The sequence below is a fragment of the Solanum lycopersicum genome, chromosome 6 (genome assembly GCF_036512215.1).
Source record: "Solanum lycopersicum chromosome 6, SLM_r2.1".
Taxonomy (NCBI): Eukaryota; Viridiplantae; Streptophyta; class Magnoliopsida; order Solanales; family Solanaceae; genus Solanum; species Solanum lycopersicum.
The window spans coordinates 35,993,410-36,016,464 of NC_090805.1; the positions used below are offsets into that span (position 1 = coordinate 35,993,410).

At 35.4% G+C, this 23,055-nt stretch overlaps 2 protein-coding genes across 3 annotated transcripts; one reads left to right on the top strand and one right to left on the bottom strand.

Moving 5' to 3' along the window:
• Nucleotides 1-6,953: 6,953 nt before the first annotated feature.
• On the top strand, nucleotides 6,954-9,072 carry LOC101265342 (staphylococcal-like nuclease CAN2). Its single transcript, XM_004240847.5, has 9 exons — nucleotides 6,954-7,363; nucleotides 7,443-7,498; nucleotides 7,574-7,688; nucleotides 7,761-7,874; nucleotides 7,951-8,138; nucleotides 8,213-8,269; nucleotides 8,349-8,508; nucleotides 8,581-8,649; nucleotides 8,726-9,072. Exons 1-9 carry the CDS (start codon nucleotides 7,235-7,237, stop codon nucleotides 8,828-8,830), a joined length of 993 nt encoding a protein of 330 aa, XP_004240895.1. The 5' UTR covers nucleotides 6,954-7,234; the 3' UTR covers nucleotides 8,831-9,072.
• Nucleotides 9,073-9,223: 151 nt separating this feature from the next.
• Nucleotides 9,224-22,443, bottom strand: LOC101265648 (uncharacterized). Of its 2 annotated transcripts, XR_741958.4 has the most exons (5): nucleotides 21,805-22,382; nucleotides 20,793-20,862; nucleotides 20,591-20,683; nucleotides 11,401-11,497; nucleotides 9,224-9,487 (listed from the first exon to the last, which is right to left on the bottom strand). XR_741958.4 is itself a non-coding variant. In XM_004240848.5 (4 exons), the coding sequence occupies exons 1-3, from the start codon at nucleotides 22,204-22,206 to the stop codon at nucleotides 20,625-20,627; spliced, it is 531 nt and encodes a 176-aa protein (XP_004240896.1). In that variant the 5' UTR covers nucleotides 22,207-22,443; the 3' UTR covers nucleotides 9,224-9,487; nucleotides 20,591-20,624. The 2 variants fall into 2 exon arrangements, 1 of the variants encoding a protein (XP_004240896.1); XM_004240848.5 differs by lacking the exon at nucleotides 11,401-11,497 and having other exon boundaries at nucleotides 21,805-22,443.
• Between the last annotated feature and the right edge of the window lie 612 nt (nucleotides 22,444-23,055).

Sequence of the window (23,055 nt, forward strand, 5' to 3'; positions counted from 1 at the left end):
TTATTAGATCTTGATTTGATTTTTCATCTTTTTTTTTCTTAATAAGTGCAACAGATTGATATATAATGTATCAACAATAATGTTTCCGGATCCTTAATTATGTATTCGAAATACCTAAAAAATATGGGATTGTGTAATTAGAACAAGGTAATTTATGTTTTACACTATGAGATTATGTAAGTTATACGTAAGTTGACTAATATTAAATAAAGATAAGAGATAGAATGATAGAATTTGACTCAAGAAGTTAATGATTTGGTATACCTCATTTTAATATGCTTGTATTAATGCTTAACACTAAAATTTAAAAAGAAATTTTAAAAAATTGCATTTCACTTTTTTTTAACACTTTTCTCTATTAATTCTTATTTTTTACAAAGTACAAAAGATGTTAAAGAGGATAAAATTATATAATTTAAAAAATTATACTTTTTACTCATAATTTTTTTCTATAAAAATTTTAACACATAATTTATTTTTGACCAAAATTTGAGGCCTCCGAAACATGGGGGCCTAAAGCAAGGACCCTATTTTCAATAGTATAGAGCCAACCCTAATACCAGACCCTTTCTACACAGAACCTCAAAAGCTGCCATAAAAAATCAGACACAAAACATATGCATATATCCATAGGGCAACCTATGATCCGCGTTTATCACTCGAATCATATGTTGAATCATGAGAGCCGGTAGATTGACCAATTGATCTTGAGTAATAATATAATAACCTCAATCAGACGTAAGTCACAACGCAAAGCTTCATGTCATCGATATAGGGGAACAATACTTTATTTACTAGCTTAAACAACAGCCATAGAGGTAGGGAATACATTCCCATTCTATTTGCAATGAAAGTGGGATCAACCTCACAGTACAAATTACATACTTAAGTTGGAGCATGAGACATACAATCAAACATCTGTTACATATATTGCCTAAATTTGACTTCTTTGTCTTGTATTTATTCTTTTGACCAAATTGTTGGGAAAACTCGCAATAACACAAAAATATATATGATCAAAATAATGAAAATAAAATGGAAAAATAATGAGATAAAATATTTCACGTGGAAATTATTTTTAAATAAGGGGAAAGCCACGGGCCAAGAGGAGCTACTAATATAGATAGCAAGAAATTTTTATAATGTCTAGTCACGAATACAATATTCAAAATGATTATTACACACTCAAAAGGAATAACACTCTTTTGATTTTTCACTTAACTAAAAATATCGCTCACACTATATTTTTCTTCACAGGCTATTTTCACCTATGGAAACCTCACATCTCTATGTTTTTCTTTCTATGTGAATTGGTGTGTGTTTGAAATGAGCAAGGACTCTCTATTTATAGGAGAAATCTATTCCTAATGATGTCACCAATGACATCATGAAAATATTAAAGTTTTAGACTTTGCAACTATGTTGTTATCTTGGTAATATTTAGTTGGTGTATAGTTGTACCAAAGTGAGACATTAATAAAATAATAGGCTTGAAACCACACAAATCTCCCCCTCTAGTCTTATTCACTAGAAGGAGGTATCTTCATCTTCTTTAGAGAGAGCTAATACCCCCACAAGTTCTTTGCATAACTCGAACTTGTCTTTCGATATCGTCTTGATCAACATATTTGTAGGATTTTCACTTGTTTGGATCTTTTTGACGTGAAATAATTAACTTTTCACTTTCTTACGAATCCAAGGATATCTGATGTCGATGTGTTTTGTCCTTGCATGGTACATGGAGTTCTTGCTCAAGTCTATTGCACTCTAGCTGCCACAACAGACAACATACACCATTTGTTGCAATCCAAATTCTTGAAGCAACCGCTTTAGCCATATTGTCTCTTTACCTATTTTAGTAGTCACAATACACTCATCTTCAGTTGTAAATAATGCAACACACTTCTACAACTTTTACTGCAATTATATAGTTTTTCTTGAAAAAAGTAAACAAATTTTCAGTAGTGGATATCATGTTATCAAAGTCACCTACCATATCAACGTTTGTATAGCCCTTCAAGATTGAATCTAATGCTCCAAAACACAAGCATTCATATAAGATTTTCCTAAATTATTTGAGTATCCACTTCACAGCTTCCCAATGCTATTTTTTTGAATTGTCGAGAAATCTGCTAACAACATCAACTGCGTAAGTAATATTAAGTCTAATGCGTAACATTACATACATTTAGACTTTCAAAGATGGAGGAATATGAAACTTTGGTCATGTTATCTTTTTCCTCCCTAACAGTAGGACACATCTTTTTGCTCAACTTCATATGACCAGAAAGAGGTTGTGCTAATATGCTTATCATTCTTCATATTGAATCGTTCTAGTACACATTCAATGTACTTCTGTGACAAATAAATTTTCTTTTCATCTTTGAGACGAGTAATTTTCATGACCAAAATTTGTTTGGAATGACCCAAGTCTTTCATATACACAATTCTTTCTTCAACTTGTCAATCTTGAAAGTATTTTTACCCACAATCAACATATCATCCACATACAAAAAGAGGATGATAAAACATCGTCAATATTTTTTGTACAAATACATAATGATCGAAAGAAGTCTTCTTATAGCTTTGCTCCCTTATAACAGATTCCTGCCACCAAGCTTTGACAAGTCGCTAACTTAAACTTCTTATACCATTGTCTAGGATCTTGCTTTAGGTCATAGAGTTCGCAAACAAAATTTTCTTTACTATTTACTTTGAAGCATTCATATTGTTCCATATAAATCTCTTCTTCTAGGTCATAATGAGTGAGAATCATCTTCACATCAATCTGCTCAATCTCTAAACTAAGATTAGTAGCCAAACCTAGAACTATAAGAATTGAGGACATCTTCACGTCAAGAATATTTCGCAAAAGTCAATAATCTTTCTTTGACCAAATACCTTAAAAAACGATCTAGCTTTGTATCTGGCATCAAGTTATGTTTTTCAACTTTAACTTTGAACACCAACTTGTTCTTCAATGCTATAATGGCCTTGGGCAATTTCACCAAATCATAGTGAATCTCATGTAGAGACTTCATCTCATCTTGTATGACTTTAATCCACTGATCCTTGTACTCATATTTCATGACCTCCTCATAACATTCAGGTTCTCCCCGTCAATGAGTAATACATACTAATTGGTTGAATAATGATAAGAAGGAACCAGCTATCTTGTGGACTTCCTAAGTAGAATATTTAATTCGTCCAAAACTTCATAAGAAAGAGGATTATCAATAACAATATCATTGTTATTATCAAAATTAACATGTTGATTCGATACAAGATTCTGGGAGTTACCATGATTATCAAGCCCAACAACATCATACACACTTGTGTTAGGAAGTTCATTTAGATAAACTATGCCATCAATACTTGAAAATTCTAGCTTCTCCCTTTTGTCAATATCTTAAATTGTTTGATTATCCATGAAAATATCATGAATCCTCATGAGTTCCTTCTCAATTGGCTCATATTTCTTGTAACCATATTAATCAAGGTCATATCCAATGAAAATGCATTCCTTGTCTTGGCATCTAACTTTGACTTTTCATGTTTAAGCACATGTACAAAAACTTTGCAACCAAATACTATTAAATGGTCATCGGAAGCATCCTTGACATATCAAACTCTTTTTGGAATATCACTTTGCTAAAATAGTAGGAGATAGATTAATTACATGTGCAGTGGTCAATAAAGTCGCACCCCAAAATGAGTTCGATAACTATGCTTCAGAAAGCAAACATCTAACTTTTTTCATCAAGGTCATGTTCACCTCTCATCCAAACCACCATTAAGTTGAGGAGTCTTATAAGGAGTCTTCTGGTGTCTAATACCTTGATGCTTGCAATTTTCGTCAAACGGTTAAAAATATTCTCCACCATTATCAATACAGATACATTTCAGTTTCTTTTCAATCTCTTTTTCAATTGAAGCCTAAAATTATTTGAAGACACCTAACACTTGGTCTTTAGTCTTTAAGATATAGACTCAAAATTTTCTTGAGTATTCTTCAAGTGACGAATTAAAGTACACCACTGAATGTTCTTATCTCCATTGGACCGCATAAATTAGAGTGCACCAATTCAATCAACTCTGTCTTTCTCGAAGAAAGGTTAGATTTAAAGGAAACTCTATTTTGTTTACTAGTCAAGCAGTGTTCACTCTTTTCTAATTTAGCACTTTGGAGATCTGACAATAATTTATTTTTGGCTAAAAGATTAAGTTCCTTCTCGCTGATGTGGCTAAGCCTCTTGTGCCATAATGTTGAAGAGTTATCGCTCTCATCGCATTCATTATATCAACAAAAGCAGAAGATGTACTCCAGTATAGATCATGATATTTGTTACCACGACCCACAACCAAGGAACCCATAGTGGGTTTCCATTTTCCATCACCTTTGGTACCAACATATCCTTCATCGTCCAAAACAGCAATAGAAATTAGGTGCAGACAAACATCAGGAGCCTGTTTTACATTGTTCAAAACTAGTTTAGTTCCAACACTAGTTTCCAAACAAATTGTACAAATACCAACCACCCTAGAATAGTCTCATTACCCATACTCAAGGTTCCAAAATCACTAGGAGTATGAGAAAAAAAATCCTTCCTTAATGTCACATGAGATGCGGTACCAGTGTCCACAAACCACCTTGACTCATCACAAGCAATATTTATCATATCTGCATCAAGGACGGTAACAAAATCTCATTGGTGACTGTGACTAGGCAATTTTCAATGACAACTTCTTTACTGTACTCTTTTTTTTTTTTTGCTCTCCCTCCTCAAATCTCTGCAAAACTTATTTGTGTGTCTTTTAATGTCACAATGATAACACTCAATATTCTTAAGTTTGGCTCTAAATGTTCTCCTTATTTTTTTTCTGTATTTTGAGTACCACGAGTTTTGTTTCTCCATACATTTGACAAAGAATAATCTAGAGAATTTTCTTCTTATCTCTTTGTTCAAGACACTACTTTTGGCGAAATTCATAAAGATCACAACATCCGAAGCAGAATTTGACAATAAAGTTTTAAATGTTTCCCAAGAGTTTGATAAAAAATCAAATAGAAGCAAGTCTTGCATTTCTTCATAAAATTTGATGCCCACAGTAGATAATTGGTTCATGATCCCCTGAAAATTATTCAGATGGTCGGTCATCGTAGAACCATCATGATACTTTAAACTCAACATCTTCTTTATTAAGAACATTTTGTTGTTACCAGTCTTTCGAGTATACAAACTTTCAATATGCTCCCATAAGGTTCGAGCATGTGTATCTCGAGAAATATGGTTCAACAGATTATCGTCAACCCATTGCCTAATGAATCTACTCTTAATCTGTTTTATTATGAGGTTTTACAGTGGTAAAAATTGATTTGTAAAAATTCTTGACATAAAGTAGATCTTCAATTCCCCCTTCCAAATGACATAATTAACATCATCCAAAGTAACCATTCAATTTGTGTTGACTTCTACCACCACCACCACCACCCCCTCCAAAAAGAAATATAGTTATTACAAATCAAAATTATTTTTTCTGATTTGAAAATTCAGATGTGCTGCAACCACAGATTATACTCTGCTGAAACCTTGACTCTAATACTAGTTTGTTAGGAAAACACAGACTAACACAAAAATACATATGGTCAAATAATAAAACTAAAATGAAAAAATAATGAAACCAAAAATTTTATGTGAAAATCCTTTTAAATTAGGGAAAAATCACTGGCCAAGAGGAACAACTATTATCACAATAACAATAATTTTTACAATGTGTAGTCACAAATACAATATTCAAAATAACTACTACACATTCCAAAGGAATAACACTCTTTTAATTTTTCAACTTACTAAAAATATCGCTCACACTCTATTTTTCTTCATAGACTATTTTCTTAACCTCACAACTCTCTTTCTCTGTGCATTGGTGTAGGTTTGAAATGAACAAAGGCTCTCTATTCATACGAGAAATCTACTCCTAATAATGTTACCATTGACATTCATAAAATACTATTTTTTGGTAAGATTAGTTGGTATGTAATTGTATCAAAGTAAGACTTTAAAAAAAAGGGGCCGAAACCCTACACAAATACCTATAAAACTATAGAAAAACACATCAAAAGACATTGAGGACTTAGGAAAAAATATCAAATGTGTCATATAGATGGACACTCTCATAATAACTCTTAGGTCATCAAGAATCACAATCTCGAGCATTGTGTCAATCTGCCTCCAATCAATTTCATGTCAAGCGTCACAGTAGATACTCATTGCACACTGAAGCGACACTTCAACTCTATAAATCTATAAAAGAAGCCTCTTTATTTTATCTATATACACGATTTAATTTTTTGGGCAAAGGGTGTTCGATTGACCACCTTTGCTTGTCTGTAGCTCCACCCATGCCCCTATCGTACAAAATTGGCTCACATATTTTGTTACAAAAGTAGCTCACGTAACTCCTACCATTACAAAAATGATAAAATTAACTATAAATTAATTTTTGAATTTTTTTAGAAATTACATATTTGACTTTTCTTACATAAAAAAATATTTTTTGACTTTTTTGATCATTATTATTTGAACTCTTATTCTTATTTCATTGTTTGTTTGTTTCTTTTTTTAGTGTAAAAATAAGAGAAATAAAAGAAAAGAGATGCAAATGAAAAAGAGATAATTGTAATCTAGTTGTTATATCTCTATAAAAAAAATTGTGGGTACAAGAAAATAAGTGAAATAAAATAAAATTTGACCATAAAAATAATAAATTCAACCGCTGAATTAAAAAAAAGGGTGAAAATGATCAAGTAAACGTCTCCATAAATAATTTTAGTAAAAATATTAAAAATTGATTTACTTCAATTAAAGAAAAAAAAGTACATATATATGTGTCACTTTCTTAAAGAAAATATATCACCTCTAAATAACAAACATTTAATCATTTTCCAATTCATATTAACCCGTTTGAACCAAGATAGGTCGGCCGTGGATGCAAGAGTGAAATTAAAATTGATAAGAGGACACGAAATGTTGCAAAATTAAAGGACCGTTGAGTCGTTGACCCGCAAATTAGATTGAAGTGTAGATACTACGTATCGTTATAAACGGAATACGTTACCTACTTCTTCGTGATTGGTTCCTAAATTTGATCTAACAAAAGATTCTTCTTCTTCTAACCTAAAAAGCTCAATAATAATAATAATCTCTGTTTGGGAATAATTTAGATCCGAAGAATGGGAAACGCTCTAAGATCTTTGTATGTTAATTGCTGCAAACCTTCAGCAGACTCTGATTCCCTCACCCATCATCCTGGCGTTTCCGCTTTAGCACACGATCTCTACAACTTTGAAATCAACTCACAGGTAATTGACGTTCAACAATTACAATTTTTTTTATTTTTTGAAAGATCCTATCTGGGTTTCTCAATTTTTGTTTCTTTAGGTTCCTCAAGGACTAAGTACGCATGTTGTATCATCCAAGAAGGCGCAATCTAACTGGTAAAACTTTAGAGAATTGGGAGTAGTAGCTGTTTGATTTCTCCCTAAATTGTACATTTTTGGTGATAAATGAAGGTTTAAGAAACTTTCGGATGCGTGGAGAGAAACAAAGCCTCCTCCTAAAACACCCGAAGAAGCTTCAAGGTTTGTCATTCAGACCTTGAAGAGACATCAAAAAGCAGATGTTGAGGTTTGTAACTTAGTACTGAATTTCCCTAACACTCAACAACTTGTTATAATGTGTTAGCAAAATTGATTTCAGGGGTTACTGGCTTTCTATGGTCTTCCTCTTCCTCACTCCTTAGTAGAACTAACTAGTGATGGCACTCCTCCATCACACCAACAAGGGCTCAAGTTTGAATTGCATACTCTCCCTGTAAGAATATCGAAACTTGCTTAGCCTCTGAATCTTCAAAATTAGTATTGTAATACTCGTAGAATGTATGTGCTAGGTGGACGCAAAGGCTGTGGCAGACGGAGATACAGTAACTGTATATGTTAGTACAACAGATCCTAGAGAGGCATCATGTCTCCCAAGAGACGTGCAAAATGCAGCTATTCAAAGATCAAAGGCACGGGCTCAGAAAAATTATGCAAAAGCAGATCAACTGCACAAACAGATCATAGATTCAGGATATAGGTAAGTTGCATAAAGCATACCTTGGTCTCTTCTTTAACTTTCATTTCAACCATTTTGTTGAGATTCTGTCACAGGTCAATACCAGTGAACCATGAGGAAGTTCTTGCTCGAAAATATAGAATCAGATTAAGGTATTAAGACACTTGGAGATCTTTAATTTCTATATATATAATTTGTGAAATTGGTAATAACGAATGAAGAAGAAATCAGGGGGATAGATGCACCAGAAAGTGCAATGCCATATGGTAAAGAGGCCAAGGAAGAACTGACTAAAGTTCTCCAGGGTAAGAGTTTAAGGGTCTTAGTTTTTGATGAAGATCGTTATGGCCGCTATGTAGGGGATATATACTGCAATGGCATATTTGCACAGGTATTGACCATTCCTTCTTCTCTCAGTTATTCAATTTAGGCTCTTCCACTTCTAAGTTGGCTTCTCAAGTAGGAAGTGATGTTAAAGAAGGGCTTGGCCTGGCACTATACTGCGTATGACAAGCGTCCAGAGTTAGATAAGGTAATCTGCATATTTATTTCGCTATAGACAGACGACCAAACCAATTTTTTCTTAATATATTTCTCTATGGTTTAAGTGGGAGAAAGAAGCTCGAGCAAAACGAATTGGCCTGTGGGCATCCAGAAATCCTGAAATGCCATGGGAGTGGAGGAAACAGAAACGCGAAAACCAACGTTCATGAATAACTACTTCAACAGAGAGTTGCCCTAAAACATTATAGGCACAAGGAAGTCACAGTAATGTTGTTGTATTCGATTGTCAAATTGTGTTAATATAGAGGAGTTGCAATGAAGAAGCTACATCTCCTAGTAATTTAATACCAAGGAAGCCAAATTTAGTGTGTACTTGGGCATCCTTGTGGTATATTGTATATCTATTTCTCAGGTGCTTCTATATCTATGACCATCAAAACGTTTTCCTCTTCCTCTTTTTATTCGTCATTCATAGTTAAGCAACCTAACTTAGCTTCCTGTACCAAAATAAACTACAAAATATACCAATGTTTGCTGCAGTTGGACAACTCTCTAACAAACATGACTTGAAAGCAAAATCCACTGAAGCTGGCTTGACGAACTAAACAAAGAATAATCACCTTTTTCAGTTTTCTTCCCAGTTAAACCAGAATTACAAGATCAAACCACCAATGACACAACGAAAACCAAAACTAATTAAAAATAATGTTATTTGCTAACAGTCCAGTCAGAACTATGGACATGGAGTACTTCAAGTGAATAAAAAAAAAAAGATATCATGGAGATCAGAACAGCAGGTCCAGTTGAATGTCTGTTACCAAACTGCAAGGTACTGACGGCTCGCATATGGATAGCACAAAAATACACTGCATAAAACAAATTCTAATTAGTGTATTGTAGGATATAAAGTTCCAGGCATGAAAATTATGGCGTGCACATACGCAGAAGAAATTTGAGAAGGATGCTAAAACATGCGAGTACAATTTAACATTTTGCTCCATTTCTACTGATGATTGGATAAGCAACCAGACTCTGCCCCTCATCAACCCCAAAAGAGACTACTATAAAAGAAAAGAGGCTACAGTACACAGCTGGGAAAAAAAAGTAGTTGTTGCCTAGACCTCTAACAATTGCAGCTAATAGTTGTATTTCCACCATCATATCCTGCACACTTTGCTTCCTAATGACACATCACACATGTATTAGGATATCATTTGTTCTGATACAAGCAACAGAAAATACCCCCAACAGTTGCCCCTTCTGCATTACTTGATGGAGACTCATAAATGATACTTCACAAATGGGAGTTACCCAACCAAGAATGACAACAGATATCACAAAGACGGAAAAAGCAAGTGCTCTTCGTTTTTTACAACAGTAAAAATGCTCATGTTTTACTCAGTAAAGCAACAATCTCATAAATACCCAAAAATCAAAACCAACTTAATTTGCTTTCCGAATGAGTGGGCAAACTGGTGATGCATAAAATGAATCAAAAGACATTGAGAAACTAGTGTGGACTCGACTAAAATTGCAAATGAGCAAATTATAGTCTCTTACTTTATCAACAGAGAGAAATTGTCACAAATGGTGGAGCAAAAGATAGCCACACTTAAAAAATGAATCTCTAGCAGAAGGACAAAATTGTCCAGTTTGTTCCATCTTAAATCCCTTTTAAGCAACTTTATCTAAAGCCTTTAACATACACACTTGCGTATTTGGTTTGGGTTTTGGTTTGGTGGGTCACAGGTTAGGTTTAATGGGGGGATTCATTCAAAACAAATAAATTATCTGTGGATCCACACATAATCAACATTACATTTTATTGTTGAACACTACATGGTGAATCATATTGTATGGTGATATAGTTAATATTATTAAATAAAATTAACAAAAACTTTCTTCAAATGTAGGGGAAAAGGTCAAATATATGCAATCAGATCAAACAAACTCAAGCACGCAATCTCTGTGTGATGTGGCATATAATTTTTCTATTTCTTTCAGATAAGTATGTTTGTGTGATATGTGCTTAATGGAGCACACATATTGTGCATGATAAGAAGTACTCCCTCCATCCCATATTAGTTGTCCACTTCCGTAATTTGGAACAACTATTTATAGTAAGGTGGACCACTAATATGGGACGGAGGGAGTAGAAAATAACTTAGTGGCAAATACACATCAAAAGTGGCTCAACAACTTCCCATCCTTAGCACTAGCAATAGTTCAAGGTGTACCATGCAATTTAACTTCTTTTACAAATAATTTAGCAACATAGGAAGCATAAATAGTTTTTAAGCATAAAGGGAACAACACACTTGAGAACCTATCTTTTAAACATTCTAAAAACGCAACACCAGAAAACAACAAACACAAAGTCCTCTAATTTGTTCAAAACCCATCAATTTAAAGAGAAATGTACACCAGCTACTTTAATCCATCCCAAGTTTGTCAAGATCAACAAGATGGAAGGGAACAGTGAGAAAACAAGCGGGAGGAAGCAAAAAAGAAAAGAGGGCCGAGAAAAAAAAAACAGCCAGGAAAGAGGCAGCAACAAGAGAGAAAAGAAACAAGGGGGTTTGACAAAAATATAGGAACCAAAAAAATAAAAAATCTATACATAATAATCAGAATGGTTGAGTGTAAGAAAGAGGGTAGTCCAAATACTCCTTGCATGTAGAGATTTGTTTAATTCTAATGAATTCATTTCTTTCTTCACGTACTTCTATTTCCAATGTTTTGTATGATTTTGAAAATGTATTTCCTAAGGATTTACCACCTTTAAGAGGAATAGAACATCAAATTGATTTTGTGACTGCATCTCAAATTCCAAATAGGCCTCTTCATGTAGGAGCAATCCTGAAGAAACAAAGGATCTGCAAAGACAATTTGGGGAGCTTTTTGAAAAAAGTATGGAAAAAAAAGGAACACGAGTACATATTACATACTATGCATTAGCCAAATTGATGCAAAGGACGGAACTTGGAGTATGTATGGGGAAGGTTGCGCCATGAATTAAATAATGGTAAAGTATTGTCATCTTATTCTTCGTCTTATAACATGTTAGATCCATCATCAATGGCATGGTTCTGAAGTCTTCTCCAAAATTAATTTGAGGAGTAGTTACCATCAAATTATAGTGAATCCTTGTGATGAATGGAGAACTGCTTAAGGCCAAGTATGGTATATATGATTGTTAGTGATGCATTTTGACTTAACTAATGCATCTAGTTCCGTGAGAGTAATGAACCATATCTTAAGAGATTCAAGACCAAAAGTTACTGATAGATGATGAGGCTTACTTGAGGGCTGCCCTGACAATGGAGTTTGAGGAAAATGCAAAACAGGAGGAAGTGGTCTGGAGACAAAGATCAAGGGCATGGTGGCTTAAAGAAGGGGACAAAAACACCAAATCATTTCATAGAACTGTAAACTGTCATAGAAGGTTTAATAACATTGATAGGTTGGTTAGTAAAGAAACTACCTTAGATGAACCCTTAGAGATCAAAGGAGACTATCAATTTCCACCAGAATCTTCACAAAGAAACAAAGGCATGGAGATCACTCTATAATACCGATGCAGAGCCTATGATCAATGAGGACGATAATAATATGCTTCAGTCAATTTGGGAAACGGGAAATTAAAGACTCTGTAATGGCATGTCCTGGGAACAAGGCCCTTGCCCTGATGGCTTCTCTATGGCATTCTTTATTCACTGTTGGGAGCTGATGAGTAGTGAAGTGGTGGCTCTTGTTTAGAATTTTATGACCAAGGTTACTTCGAAAAAAGTTCCAATGCTACTTTCATTGTACTGATACCAAAAATGTGGGGGGTTAAAGAGTTGAAGGATTTTAGACCTACTGATAAAGCATTTAGAAAATTATCTCAAAAATCCTGCCTGAAACTCAAGAAGGTAGTGTCAAAGTTGGTGGACAGCCAGCAGCTGGCATTCATCCATGGATGTCATTTTAGTAGCTAATGAATGTGTGGTGTGAGAAAAATTACAAAGGCCCCTGGCATCTTATGTTAGTTATGATGAGAAGGCTTATGATCATCTTAACTAGGCATCTTATGGAGGACATTAGATAAGAAGGGCTATGGTAATACACGGATTAATTGGATAAAGTTCTGCTGTAACACAGTAAATTTCTCAATCTTGATCACCATTTAGTTTTTTCTCTTCTAAGAGAGGCCTCATACAAGGGGATCCTCTCTACCCTTTTCTCTTTATTTTGGCAATGGAAGGTCAAATGAAATGTTGGGAACAGCTCAGGTTAATAATTGGATCAGGGGTTTAAATGTTAAGCCTGGAGATGGTCTTGGTCTGTCTATTTCCCACCTTCAATATGCTAATGATACATTGGTGCTTTGTGATGTAAATAGTTACCAAATGAAACATTTGAGTGTTATATTCATTTTGTTTGAAGCTATTTCTGGACTTCATGTCAACTAGGGGAAAAGTCTTGTTTACCCAATTAATGAGGTTCAAGGAATTAACAGTCTGGCCAAAAATTTTGGGAGGGAGATAGGAAAACTGCCTAATACTTACCTCGGCATGCCCATGGGTGCTAAGAGTAAGTCGCAAAGTATTTGGAATGCTATCTTAGAGAAATGTAGAAACTTGTCTATTGGAAGAGTCAATATCACTCTTTTGGAGGTAGATTGACTATAATCAACAATGCCAATTTATATGATGTCCTTATTCCCCATGCCAATGAATACTGGCATGTTATCAGGAAACTGGATGAAATCGGAAGGAATTTTCTCTGAAATTGTGAGAACAGGAAGATGCATTTAGTAAAGTGGGAATCTATTATAACTCGCAAGGAGGAAGGTGGAATGGGAATAAGAAATCTGAAATCACAATTCTATAGCCTCCTATCAAAATGGCTATGGAAAATTTGCAACTGTGGAAAAATCTCTATGGAAAAAAACTATTACAACAAGGTATGGGATGGGGATGGTTACTGGACCACCACCAAGGCACCTATGACTCCAGAGTCCAGATGGTGTTGGCTTATGGAGATCAATTAGGAATACGTAGCCCAAAATTATTAAAAATTCCAAGATTAGAAGTAGAGGCAAGGAAGACCTTATTCTGGGATGATATCCGGTCAGGTCAAACACTATTTGAAGTCTCTATTTCCTGACCTTCACTTTTTGAGCCAGCAGAGAATTTCACAGTTATGGAGGTAAGGGACAACCCCAAGGAATTTCAATTTCAGAAGACTTCTTAACAACTGGAAAGTTGATAGATTGACAGAATTCTACAAGACTCAGGAACAGGTCCAAGATCTCACCACAAATGAAGACAGCTTAATTAGATGAAAGACTAGCTGGGAGGATTCTCTGTTAAATCTGTTTATAACTGTTTCCAGCTTAGTTGCGCGGACTCTTCAATTATGATATTGCACCCGTGTCGAATTCTCCTAAAATACACTACTTTTGGCGAATCTAACATGCACCCATTGACATTTTTGAAGAGTCCAAGCAACATAGGTTTATATATATATATATATGAAGTCAAAATCCCACACAATGTAGCATGCTTCACATTGTTATTGGCAAGACAAGTTGTCTTAACTCAAGATACGCTTATTGAAAGGGGTCTTCTGTTCCAGATATTCTTGGTGTGGTGAGGAAGCAGAAGCAGAGTCAGTAAACAATCTCACTTTACACTGTAAACTGACGGATCAATTATGGCAGATCGTCATCAACTTGAGAGGAATCAAGTGGACTATGCTAAGGAGTACACAGGAAGTTTTAGCTTGCTAGAACAGAGATGGTTGGTAATATGTCACCCTAATAGCTTAAATCTAGCACCCTCACAGTACTATTCCTCATAAAAGAATCTTTCAAAATCTGTCACCCTTGGACAGAGAGAAACTTTAGTTACTCATATAATCATGATTCCAGGAAGGGGAGGAGGGGGGGTGTATAGTAAAGATTTTCAACTTAGAACTCTGGTAAGGATGTAGAAGATTGTGGCAGAGTTGTTGTCGGTAAAACTGAGGTGGGTAATGGATATAATAAGCTCACATCTAACAATCAGAATGCTCCTTTGTAAAGGAGAGTAACTCTGGATGCAAGTATACTTGCTAATGAGATAATAGGCTCTAGAATGAGATGTGATACACCAGCATTACTAATTAACATCAAAAGGTTGATGATAATTGCATTGGAATTTCTGGTTATACATCCTATTCAGGAAGAACTTGGGGAAAAATATAAGATGTGAAAATATCATCGATTATCCACTACAAGATTCTCCAGAGTTGCATTTGACCATATGTCTGCCAAGAATCTTTTTATTCTGGTTTTAACTGTATGTTTGAGTACAGGCAAGTGTGAGATTTAGAGAATTCTAATTATAGAGAACCCAAACTGCCTTAAAAGATAAATATTCAGATTCATATTAAGTGGGTGTTTGGAGTGACTTATTTTTAGTCACTTTTGGCTTTTAAACCATTTTTTGGTTTTGGAAGTGTTTGGATAACACAAAAAGTTGTTTTACGCACTTTCAAACTGAAAAGGTTAAAAAAAAAAAGTCACAAGTTGGGTGTCCCAACTTATGACTTTTGACTTTTAACTTATACCTTGCTATTTAGCGATAGGATGGTTTTCCAACTAAGTCGAAGATATAAGCCGACAGTCCAGGTACAAGAGAAGATTTTAAAGCCACTTACTCGGAACTTGTGCTTTCCTATGCATACCGCTTTCCTTCATAGAAGCAAAGGAGAACACGATATTTATTCAGTCGGAGGTATACTACTTTTTTCTGATCAAATCAACCTAGTACTCAACCGCCCACATGTGTGTCTGAATCAGTGCTGGCAGTCGCCTTCAAGTCACTTTTTAAAAGCCAATACAAACACCCTAAAAATAAAGTTTACAGATGATTCATATAGCGCCTCCAGCTAATTAGCAACTGTAATACAGATTTATTGATCGATTAGAGTAGATGAAATAGATCTATTGTCATCGTTGATAGATATTATCATAATATATGGGCCTATCTCCAGAAGGAAAATTGAAGAACACTGAACTAAGACTACCAGTGACACAGTGATACAGTCATACAGAGAATCAAAATGAGGTTGGAAGGGTGGAACAAGCATTCCATGTTTGAGGGTGACACAATGGTTCTCAATCAATTCTCTAGTCTGGAAAGCATCCTGGAGCATAGATCACTTACTAATGATGAGCTTCTTCAAAAAGGTCATTTGGCTATGGAGTCTAAGGTAACAAAGAATGAGGAATAGCATTGAGGAAGAGGCCTCGAGTACAATGTTTGAAAAGTGGGGATAAGAATACCAAATATTTTCACATAATTGCTACAGAGCATAAGAGACTTGACTCTATTGACACTTCAAGTGATGATGGGGCTACCATCTTGGATCCAGATTCTCTATAAAGCTGAAAATGCAGAACTACTATCAGACTCTTTACAAGGGAACAATGACTTGGAGGCCAGACTTGAATCTTCAACGGATCAAAGGCATAAACAGAGAGGAGCAGGAATGGTTACAAAGACAGTTTGAAGACGAAGAGTTCTTGAATGTATCAGATTATCTGCAAGTGACAAAGCACCAGGACCTGATGGATTTCCAATGAGTTGTCGTCAATCTATCTGGGTATGTATTTAATAACTCCTCTCCTAATCTATTCTCTTCAAATGTGCTGTTGTTGTCAATCTTCTTCAAAGCTGGAAAGAAGCTGGGTTCAGGGAAGAAGCAGATGTAGGTGGAGAATCATACCAGCAAGCATATGGTGGACAATCTGGAAGGAGATAAATGCTAGGTTTTTGACAACATAGACTCATAAAGAATAGTATAGAACAGATTGAATTGAATAGTATCTGGATTCTATGTTTTTGGTGTAATCAGATTTGGTCTAATGATCCTGTATCTATTATTGATGTTTTAGATTCATTATAGACATAGAATCTGGATTTACAGGTAAATATGGCCCTAGTACAGCCCATGTACTGATCTGTTTCTATCAATATATACAAAGTTACCAGTTTCAGAAAAAAAAAAAGGTGATTGAAAGGTTTCAAGCTTCGCATCAGGTGAGGTGAGAATTTTTGAAGTCTATCATCTGCTAGTAATTTCTTGTGAAGCCAAAGCAGAACAAATTAGCTACATCAGGGTGATTCTTGTAACCTTTGAAGTAGGTTTGGATTGTGTGTGGATTGGAAGAAAAGTAGCCTATTCCCAAGATGCAGGGGCTAAACAGATCAGATGCCAACAGTTAACTTGGCATGCCCTTGGGCAATAAACACAGAACTGGAAATATGGGATTGGGGTAGTTGAAAAGACACAGAAAAAACTAGCAAAGTGGAAGTCTCAATATTTATCACTAGGGGGCAGACTAATTTTAATAAATGTTGTGTCAGATTCCTTGCCAACTTATGTTCTAGCCTTATTTCTCATACCATCTGAAGCGGTGTAGAAGCTAGATAAACTGAGAAGGAACTTCTTATAGCTAGGAAGTAGAGGTTGTGGGGGGGGGGGGGGGGGGGACAAGATTTCAGGTGGTCCTGGTATAAGAAATTTTGAAAACACAGAATGCTTGATAATGAAATGGATATGGAGATATGAGGGAGAACATCAAACATTATGGAAAGAGGTCATTCAAAACAAGTATGGGAAGAACAGTCCATGGTGCACCAATACTGTCACTAACACTTAAGGAGTCCCAGTTTGGAGGTCAATAAAGACCTTGTGGACCAAAGTTCTCAGATAATGTCACTTGTAAGGTAGGCAATGGAAACAAAATTCTTTTTTTGGAAGACATATGGAAAGGACAGATGGCATTGGAGAACTCCTATCCTAATCTATTCTCCTTTTGCACCAAACCTGGGGCTGATAATTGGTCCAATGCCATGGGAGGGACATTGGTGGGACATATCCTTCAGGAGAGGTTTGAATGATTGGAAGTGGATAGATTGGCTCAACTCTTACAAGAAATCAACAGCTTCAAAGACACTACTCCAATCCCCGACACAATCATATGGAAACAAGTTAATCGTGGTAAACTACAAAAAATGAAGGGAGCAGCCAGGATATCGGATAGAATCATGGAAGCAGATCTGAAAAAGCTTGGCACCAACTAAGGTAATGTTTTTCAGCACCAACTAAGGTAAAATGCTTTTCTTGGCTGGTGGCCAGGAAAGCATGCCTTGCACAGGAAATTCTGAAAAGAAGGGGGTTCCAAATAGTATCTAGATGCTTCTTATGTAATGAAGCAGAAGAAACTAATAGCCATCTGCTTCTGCACTGCAAGATAACTACCCAGCTTTAGTCCTTATTGTTAGAATAGGAATAGATTTATACAATCCTATTAAAATAGTAATAGATTTATACAAAATCCTATTAGAATAGGAATAGGAATAGGAATACTAAATAGTATCTTACTGGGTAAAGGATTGTAAACTAGGGTCCATAAATAGGGTCTCAATGTAATAATGTAAACAACAACAATTCAATAATATGTCGCCCGTTCGGCCAATGATTATGTTAACAAAAGTAGGGTCACCGTGTATCTTTCTGGTGACTATTTTCTGAAATCTAATTTGTGTAGCACCGTGACATCATTCCAGTGACTACTTTCTTATATCTAATTTGTGTAGCACCGTGCCATCATTCTGATGACCACTTTTCATATTTAGTTTGTGTAGCACCTGGTGACTACTTTTTCATATTTGGTTTGTGTAGCACTGTGTCATCATTCCAGTGACTACTTTTTTATATGTAATTAGTGTAGCACCGTGCCATTCTTCCGGTGTCTACCGTTTTCGCGAATTTGATTTGCGTAGCAACATACATCTCTCCGAACTACTTTTTATATTTAATTTGTAGTACCTTGAATTTTTTCCAAACTATTTTCTCATATCTAAGTTGCATAGCATCATATGTCTTTTAAGTGACTCCTCAAATTTTGATTTTCATAGTTCCATTCACCTTTTCGGTGACTCCTCAAATCTGATTTAGGGTTGTGCCATCATTCCAACCCTACCCGTATTATTTTTCTTTTCCAGTAGGGTCGTGTCATCATTCCGGCCCTATCCCTTTTTCAATGGGATTGTCCCATCATTTCGAACTATCCTATATAATTTATATATTCTAGTAGGGTCATGACACCATTCTAACCCTACCCATATAATTTTATTTCTTAGATTGTGACCACTTTTAGCCATCAAATATAATACTCCGGCATATGAGCATGTTTCGGACAATTTTTCAGTGACTTTCTTGTCTAATATTGACTCGTCTATTAATTTCAACATGATCCATACACTTTATACTAGATTTTGAGCACTTCCGGCAACCGTTGCATTGTGAAGAAGTCCATATGGAGCAACCACCTAATTTTGTTGGGAAGGGGAATTCAGTAGACATTGTATGTTGATTACGTAAGTCACTCTATGGTCCGAAACAGTGTTTCCAAGCTTGGTTTGGGAAGTTCAACAATGTAATTTTATCTCACTGTGTTTTATCGACATTCTGCATCAAATTCAATATTTTATGAGAAGACCAAGCACACTGAGATTGATCGTCAATTTCGTGAAGTCGAGTGATCAACTATCAGATATCTCACTAAGCCCCTCATCGGTCCACGCGTTAATTACATTTGTAACAAGCTAAGTACATGAATTGTATGCACTAGCTTGCGGGGGAGTGTTAGAATAGGAATAGGAATACTAAATAGTATCTTACTCGGTGAAGAATTGTATTCTAGGGTCTATAAATAAGGTCCCAATGTGATAATGTAACCAACGACAATTCAATAATATTCTTTTCTTATATTTCTCACACTTGTTCTTAAGTCTCACAAATAAAATGGACAACGCCAAAACATGTTGCAGATCTGTTGAGTTGATGGATTAGGAGAGGAGGAAGCAAGAGTCAAAAGAAGTGGTGGAGAAGAATCGCAGCTTGCATTCAGAAAGTTAAATAAAATTGTATTATATCCTATGAGTTTTGGTGTAAAAAGGAATGTATAGATAAAGTAGAACAGATCATTGATCTATTAGGTTTCCTGTAACTTCTCTTTTGTATTTAGTTTTTCTGGTTCAATATTTCTGGGGTCTCCAGCTTTAAGGTATGTTGAGGAATTCAATAAACATAACTCATGGGGTGAAATTCCATGTAGTGAGTAGATGTTGCTTGTGTAGAAAAACAAGGGAAGGATAATCAGCTGCTATATTGCAATTCTGCAATGGAACATATTCAATATTTAATTTATCATGGGTACAGCCTATGGCAGTGGCAAAAGCTGTTGCAAGTTGGGCAAGGAAGCTTAACTCCAGAAAGAAAGAAGTGTGGAGTGTAGCTCCTTCTTGCATTTTTTGGTTAATTCCACAAGAAACAAGAAATGACATAATTTTGAAGGTATGGAAAAGCACGTCAGGCCTCCATGAGGTAGAGACAAGGTCTATGTAAACTCCATCCTCCCGGAACCCCACCTGTGGAATTTCACTAGTATGTTGTCATTGGAAAGCACATAAGGAGGGCTAAGAGATCATTTTTCTTCCATTTATACTTTTGGTGCAAAAATAATTCCCGTACAAAGTTTTGATGTATTTACAATTGCATGCAAGTTGAGACCATCTCATTTCAATATTAATAGAACATCTTAATACACACCCTCGAAATATAATATACATCAACCCCACATACACTGTAAAAACTCTCAAATCATAGAGATATTTTGTACACAAGATAAAACAGCTGAACTTTATGATTTTTAGCAGACCCATCTTGCTGCTAAAGAAGACAACAAAGAATCTAGATAGAGTAGCGTTGTCATACACTACTACATTCGGAGTTCAATATCCTAGCAAGTGCAACAACCTTCAAACAACTAAGATCAGAAATAGAACAAGACTTTGCATAATAAAAGTGAAAGAAACAAAGTCAATGGACCCTCTTTTTATTGTTAGAATGAATGCAATGAAACTTACAATGCCACAGCTTGTTTAACCCATGAAAAGAGCTTCAATTTTGCTTTGCGTCCTCCACAGTATCATCAGAATCAGAATCACTGGCATTATAGCCTAAAAAGGAAGAAAAGATGAACACCACACAATAACAGTAAACCAATATAAAAGTTAATCAATAAAAAATAGCAAACCGATAAAATCAGTAAACAGAAAATCTACATACCTGGGCGTTTATCACTCACTTTCCATGCCGATGACCGACTCTTTGAAGCTCGGGTAATCCAAGCTCTTCCCTGTACCCAAATTGACCAATCAGTAGAAGCATTTCCAATATCCTCAGAGACAGCAGTAGAGACAGAAAACCGAAAAACTGTCAATGTTTCAAACAAACCTAAAACTCTACTTCTGGGCAGTGGAAAGAGCGGAACTATTTTATTTTGACTGCTTTGAAAACTTTGGGCAACTTCTAATAATAGATATATGAAATTGAACAGGCACACTGTGGTTATTCACTTCTTTGATTACAGAGAAGATAAGCAAGCATGTAAATGTTGGTAGATCCTCTTAATCATGTGTATCTTCATTAAGAATAAACTAAGCACTTAAATCATGCTAATATTTCTTTTCCTTATATTCAATTATTAAAGAGTTAAAGTTCAATTGGATTGTTGCTATCTTCACATGATGGGTTTCTTATGTTTATTATGGGTTTCTTCTAGTGGTATTTATAAGGCACACACGAGCTAGAATGTTCAAAGATATTTCATGTTGGAGGTGTCAAGTTCGAAACCCCTTGCCGGCGTAAGCAAGGGGTTTGCCTTCTGGGTCGAGCTTGTCGCACCAGGCTTGCCAAGTGCGGGTTACTCTCCTACGTGGTTTGCGAGCTATGTAGTGCGGGTTACTCTCCAAAAAGCTCTTGTTACTTGGAATAGCTAAGAAGGTTCAGCATTTGATAAAGGGGGTAATAGTTCAACTTTACCCTGTATAAGCACAAAGAGTGTCAAAAGCTTCAAGTGTAAGAGCAGTTCTAAAATCAGGCTGTGATCTTTCAACAATACGTTCTATGGTGGCTTTCTCTGTTCATATCTTGTCAATGGAAAACAAAAATCTCTACACTAGGTTATTCATAAATCACCAAGTTCTAGATTCTTAGAAAACTACGAGCAACTACAATTGAACTAAGAGACAAGGAATAAATGGAAGTAAGAAGATCATAGGAAGCAAAAATCAAACACCTTTTGTGCATCTCTGGCTATACCATAGCCACTAAAATACATCTGACCAACAAGGACTTGCATGTTAGCGTCACCAGCTTTCGCCTCCTTGAGAGTATCGTGGAACCACCGCTTGACACAGTCAGCCACCACGTCAGCAAGGGGTAGCCGCCGCTGGTTTGACGAAGAAGTATTGGAATTGGAATTGGAGTTAGAGCTTGCTTCTTCCATATTCTTCTTCAGCTTCAGCCGCCGCTCCGATGAATCGCCGTCGACCACCGCCCTAGACTTTGCGGCGACAGGTGATGGAACTGACCTAATTCTGGTTGCGGGTTTGACTTGGGTCGGGTGGTGGATTCTGTTGGAGTTGATTATTCTGGCAAAATCTTGAATTCTATTTGGTGAAGGAAGCGATTTCCCCATAAAACGTCGCAGAAAAAAAACCCACTAGGACACTAGTTTTTGAATTTTCAGTAATTGCAATGCCCCTAACAAGCAAATATTTGGGTATACACCTACAAAATTATTTTAAAAAATACAAATTAGATCTTAATGTTCTCCTCTTCTTTTTTAAAAATATTTTTTTTTTCAGTGAGATTTATATTGCATTAGATGTTGGGACTTGGGGCCGCACTGATAGACATTCATTTAGTTTGTTTTCTTTAATCAAGTGGCAATAGAAGATGTTTTGATATCCACGAATTATTACTCTCTCCGTTTCAAAAAGGATAACTTAGTTTGATTTGAAACAGAGTTTAAGAAAGAAAATCTTGTGGTTCTAAATTAAAGTTATATTAAATGTATCAAAATGTCCTTTAATCTTGTGGTCTTGAACATGTCAAGTAGAAAGTAAAAGTTAAAGTGTTGCCAAAAAAACAAAGGGGTCATTCTTTTTTTAAAAGACTAAAAAGGAAATAGGATCATTCTTTTTTAAATAGATGGAATATTTTAAAAAAAAGTACATTATTGTTGATTTTTTAAAGATTAAAGTCTTATTATGTGTAGAGAGCTTTTATCAACGAAATGAAAATTACAGCTTTTAATTCTTTTGTAAGAGTACTGTGTAAATATGAAATAATAAATGTGTTGCATGTCGTATATAAAAATAACCAACAGAATCGTAATAATTGACATTATTATTTGTGATAAATTTTTTTATACAACTCTTTTGGTTATAAAATTAATAGTAAGAACACTATGTGTTTAGGATTAAGGACTAACAATTGACGAGGAATGGCTCATTATTCGAGTAAGAAGTGAATAAAGTGTTGA

What these genes read in the sequence shown, in the direction of transcription:
- LOC101265342 (XM_004240847.5), top strand. Translation starts at nt 7,235, where the DNA reads ATGGGAAACGCTCTAAGATCTTTGTATGTTAATTGCTGCAAACCTTCA. An exon ending in ATCATAGATTCAGGATATAG is followed by an intron (nt 8,139 to 8,212) that starts GTAAGTTGCATA and finishes ATTCTGTCACAG; the next exon opens with GTCAATACCAGTGAACCATG. An exon ending in AGCGTCCAGAGTTAGATAAG is followed by an intron (nt 8,650 to 8,725) that starts GTAATCTGCATA and finishes CTATGGTTTAAG; the next exon opens with TGGGAGAAAGAAGCTCGAGC.
- LOC101265648 (XM_004240848.5), bottom strand. Translation starts at nt 22,206, where the DNA reads ATGGGGAAATCGCTTCCTTCACCAAATAGAATTCAAGATTTTGCCAGA. An exon ending in TAGCCAGAGATGCACAAAAG is followed by an intron (nt 20,863 to 21,804) that starts GTGTTTGATTTT and finishes ATTTGGGTACAG; the next exon opens with GGAAGAGCTTGGATTACCCG. An exon ending in AGTGAGTGATAAACGCCCAG is followed by an intron (nt 20,684 to 20,792) that starts GTATGTAGATTT and finishes CTTCCTTTTTAG; the next exon opens with GCTATAATGCCAGTGATTCT.